At 36.3% G+C, this 4,727-nt stretch overlaps 1 protein-coding gene across 1 annotated transcript; it reads right to left on the bottom strand.

Moving 5' to 3' along the window:
• Window positions 1–936: 936 nt before the first annotated feature.
• On the bottom strand, window positions 937–3,316 carry LOC144557165 (calnexin homolog 1-like). The gene is made up of 6 exons (XM_078305694.1): window positions 3,260–3,316; window positions 3,110–3,172; window positions 2,757–2,826; window positions 1,465–2,547; window positions 1,306–1,385; window positions 937–1,215 (listed from the first exon to the last, which is right to left on the bottom strand). The coding sequence occupies exons 1-6, from the start codon at window positions 3,314–3,316 to the stop codon at window positions 937–939; spliced, it is 1,632 nt and encodes a 543-aa protein (XP_078161820.1).
• Window positions 3,317–4,727: the final 1,411 nt, after the last annotated feature.

Raw genomic sequence — 4,727 nt, 5'->3', positions numbered from 1 at the left:
GAGATCGAGTTCCATGTTCTTGACACCAAATCTTTAACGCTTGTGACGCCTCGCACTAGACTGTTCCACAAGCCCGGCCCTGACCTAGGGCAGCCAGGGCAATGGCCCCAGGCCCCAAAATCCAATGGGGCCCCAAAAAAAATTGTATATATTAAAAATCATAGAATGAAAAACCGGATCAAACTAGCTTAATCAAGCGATTCTTCACCGATTCTTGACGTTTGGAGCCGATTTGGAGATGATTCTCATGATTTAAAGCAATTTTTGAGAAGTGAAGTGTTATGACTTGCCACCCACGTCCGATTTGGGGGAGAAACTTACAATTTTGACTGGGTTAAAATGCTGGTTGGAGAAGAAGGATTTTCGGGCTGTTCGGTCAAGTGAGGGGCAAAAAAGCATTAGAAAGAATGACGCTGTAGGTGGGCCCAAATTATTAATATGTGACCTACATCGCAGTACTAGAGAAATCAATACATAAGAAATGAAGACAATCCATGCTATATTTGAAGAGGTCGCTAGTCAACTAAGACGAAATGGAGACAAGCTTACTGTCTTGTTAATTTTTATTAAGAACATGAAGACAATCTATGCTGTGAAGTTTGTCATTTTTATTAAAATTGGTTTGAAATTAATTTTAACTTATTGAACACTAAAACAAAAATAATAAATTCAGCAATATTGTCTCATGTTAATTAATTATTTATTTTACCTAATTTTTCTTTTATTTTAGTGAAAACCATGTTTTTGCTAATAAAATATGAGTTTCCAATCCGATTTGGTCGATTAGAGATTTGCTTGTTGAGAATGGCCTTATTAGAAATTCTAATATTAATTATTCTAAAGATAAAACACAACAGGGGTTCTCCACATATTATTTTGATGAAAAATTGTTCAAAAAATGTTCAAAATTTACTCTCGCCCTGGGCCCCAAAATCTTTAGGACCGGCCTTGCTGTTCCACACTCTTGTTGTGACTAGATTGTTCCACTGTCTTGCTGTGACCACCGACCTCACAAGACTCATTCACTTCCACTCTGTCACTATGAGGCGGTTGTTGATGCTGCTGCTGCTCCTTCTTCTCCTTCTCCTCCTCCTTTTTTTCTTCCTTCTCTTTCTCGATCACTCTGATCATACTGCAGAGAACTAGTAGAATACTAAACAAACCAAGAAGACCACTGATCATAATTGGTCGCATCTCAAACTCCTTAAAAAATTCCTGAAAAATTGAAAATTTTAAGCAATCAAAAACAAAAAATTATACTAGCGATACCAAACTATTAATATTATATTTGAGAATCATACTTACAATTATCCTGGATTTGTACTCCTCCGGAGAAGAAAATTCCACAATCAGATAGATTAAATTGAATAACATTTTTTGAAATTACCAAAAAAAGAAAAGGATCATATATATAACAACATAAAATGAATTAAAAGGTCATCAAAGATATAAAAATGAACTTTACCAAGACTGCAGGAGCACCAGAATGAGGAGCAGTCTCATCAAACTTTTGCTTCTCTTTCTCGACATCATACTTGGGTTTCCATGTTGTCTCACGGTAGGAAGCTGCCACCTTCTCATCATCGGCAATCAATATATTATCGAATAAGATACCATCTTGCATGGTCCAGATCTCGATACCAATAGCCTTAATCGGCTCAAAATCAAGCTCTGAGCAGTTAGGATTAGGAGTATTACTTGGGTTCCAGATACCCTTGTAGTTTGCGTTATCAATCAGAGGTGCATGCCACTTGCCCTTATAAGCCGTGTTTCTCTTCATGGGCCTCTTCCATTCACCACAACCAGGTGCTTCATTGCATTTCAGGTTGTCAATCTTTGGTGCCTTCCATTTAGGGTTATCAATTTCTTCAGGCTCATCATCCAACCATCCCTCTGGTTTAACTGCATATTCATCTTCTATCTCTATTGGGGCATCCACGTCACAGTCATTAGGTTTGGTCGCTTTCGAGTCAGGTATCTTAGCGCGCTCAACCCAATCGTCATGTTTCTTGTCATCTGGATCAGGAATGGTATTTGGCGAGATGAAGGGTGGTTCAAAATCTTCACTTGATAGGAAGTTGAACGGCTTCAATTGCTCTATACCGTCAATCAAGATGTTCAGGTGGTTATCAGGAGTGATAATTGCACTGTAGACATGTGTCAGCTTATCATTAGGTACGGCAGGGGGGACCGTGAGATGGTGTTCAACAAAATCACCAGTTTTCGGGTTCTTGTGCTGCACAATGAAAAGAACCCTTCCACTCGGGTAATGACACTTGTCAGGTCCAAACAAAATGGAGTAAGGCGACTCATTGTCAAACTCCTTGGGAAACCATCTAGCGTCTTGAGGTGGCCTAAGATACTTGAGGTAGGCACCACCACACTCGAGCCCATTCTGGAAACGCACCTCGAATTGGAGCACAATTGTGCCACATTTGAGGGATATTGGTTTCTTTAATTCTTTGACAATTGCATACCTTCTCTCCTTATGAGAAGCAAGGAGGCCGTAGTCTTGGTGCCCATTGCTTTTCGAATATTTCCATACACCTACCAAAGGAACAACATTTTCAAATCTTTATGCCAATTAAGTAAAACACAATTACTTTTGCTTTTTGGTTTTGTTTATTTCTATAAAAACTTAAGCTAATCTATTTCTGTAAAGTATCAGAGATCCTAGGATAAGAGACAACAGATCAAATCTATAAAAGGAAACCGCTACACACTCATAGAAATAGGATAAATCTTAAATTTATGACCTTTGTAATCCTCCTTAGCAGATACAATCCATCTTCCTTTGAAGTTCTCTTCAAATGACTCATAAAACAACTGTTTCAAACAGTGGACAATTTGATTATTGGTTAATACACCAATACAAAATTCACAAAAACGGAATAATTATAAAGTGAGCACAGATTGGTTAATTAATACATTCATTTCTCTTGCGCTACTGGTATCCATTTCTTCATTTCAATTAAACTGGCAAAATTATTTTATTAATTCAATTAATAATTGCAACAAATGGATTTATTGAGCATGCCACTATTTTAAATCACAAAAGGAAAGCACCAACATATGAAATGAATAAATGAAATAAGTAAAGAATTCTTACAGGTTTTGCCGTTTCCAAATGGGGCTCAGCCCATTTATGTGCTTGCTTTGACTTATTTGTTGCCTACACATTTTTTTAGAAGGGACTTAAGTGCTCATACTTACAATAAAAGAAGACCAAAGAGGAAATTAAGATTGACACAAAAAGAACCATTTGCAGGAATCTATCCATCACACGTTTTTCATGCTCATTCCATTTAGCGGACATCACCGCCTAACCACACAAAAAAGAAATCTAAAATCGTTCTTTCTGTAAAATGTATAAATACTTTAAAGGATAATAGTGCTAGGCAGTTAACCATATAACGGCCCATTTGTGTTGCTAGCCAAGGTGACAACCATGCACCATGCACCTAGAGGATTTTAAAGAAACAAACAAAATTATATTAGAAGATGATGAATGTTACACCTTACACGATTATTTTGGAGACATAATAAATAAATACTTTGTAACATTTGAGGTATAACAAGTAACACTGCATGTGCTTATCAAAGATTATTATACAAAGATGATACTACCAAATCCCAAGCTTTAGTTAATTTTGCACTCTAGAAAGGTAAAAGACCATACCTATACAAAAACCATACCTCGATATTTGTAATTAGATTACTTACGGCTGATATTGCGCTAATCCAAATAATGGACATTGCAATGCTGGTACTCATGCACTAATTATATAGAGTAAATATAATTTGTGATAACTGAACCTTTGAAGGGATGAAAAACAATTGGCGGATGCACAGTGTTTTATGTTATATAAGTACCTGTTCTTCTAGTTCAACAGTTTTAGCATCGACCTTGTTGGCTTTCTGATCAGCTGCTACTTTTTTCTGCAGACCAACACAATAAAATTACTAAGTTATGATTGATCTAGGAAGTTACTAGTTCAAAAGAACTAGAAGGAATGTAAATACAGTGAAATAACAGGTGAACCTGGAGCAAAGCCATGTCATTTTGCAGAGAGGCAAATTCTTCAGATTTTTCATGGATAATTTTCTCCAATTTGGAAGCAACTTCATCCTTTCTCTCGAGCTCCTTTGACCTCTCCTCTATGCTGGACTCTTCACATTACAACATTACAAGTGAAAAACTGTACAGAGACTAGGAGTGTTTAAATTGAGATTAGGAGAATCATGATTCAAAGTCGCCCACTTTCAATAATTTGGAGACTTAATCCTGAATCTAAGAACAAATCTAATTGTAATAGGGACTAAACCTGATAATAAGTATTGAAGAATAAAGATATGCCTCAGGAATTATTCATCATTGGTATTTTAGGCAACAGATAAGCTAACCTCTAATTGTATAGTTGTCAAGTCATTTTTAGTACCTAGCTTGATCTTAGTAACGGCTAGTAAATCTTTGTAATTAAGACACAATTAGGGTGTAGATTGCAGCCATTCTAATTTAGGAAATAGCCAACAGCTAGTAGGATTTTAGGCTATAAAAAGTGGTGTATAGACCTTGTAAAATTCAGAACAACAATCAATAAGAAACATTGTTCAAGCGGTATTGCTATTCTAACTGGGGAAAATTGTCAAAATGCCACTTCAAAACCTTCAAATTGTCAAAATGCCACTCTAAACTTTAAAATTGTAAAAATGCCACTCTAAACTTC

This window comes from Carex rostrata, chromosome 7 (genome assembly GCF_964058835.1).
Source record: "Carex rostrata chromosome 7, lpCarRost1.2, whole genome shotgun sequence".
NCBI lineage: Eukaryota > Viridiplantae > Streptophyta > Magnoliopsida > Poales > Cyperaceae > Carex > Carex rostrata.
This window is presented reverse-complemented; position numbering and strand designations above follow the sequence as displayed.

Bases quoted from the DNA above. Each gene is read 5' to 3' on its own strand.
- LOC144557165 (XM_078305694.1), bottom strand. From the start codon at position 3,316: ATGTCCGCTAAATGGAATGAGCATGAAAAACGTGTGATGGATAGATTC. The intron at 3,173-3,259 runs GTTCTTTTTGTG...AAAAATGTGTAG, and splicing joins TGGATAGATTCCTGCAAATG to GCAACAAATAAGTCAAAGCA. The intron at 1,386-1,464 runs TAAAGTTCATTT...TCTTTTTTTGGT, and splicing joins TGGTGCTCCTGCAGTCTTGG to AATTTCAAAAAATGTTATTC.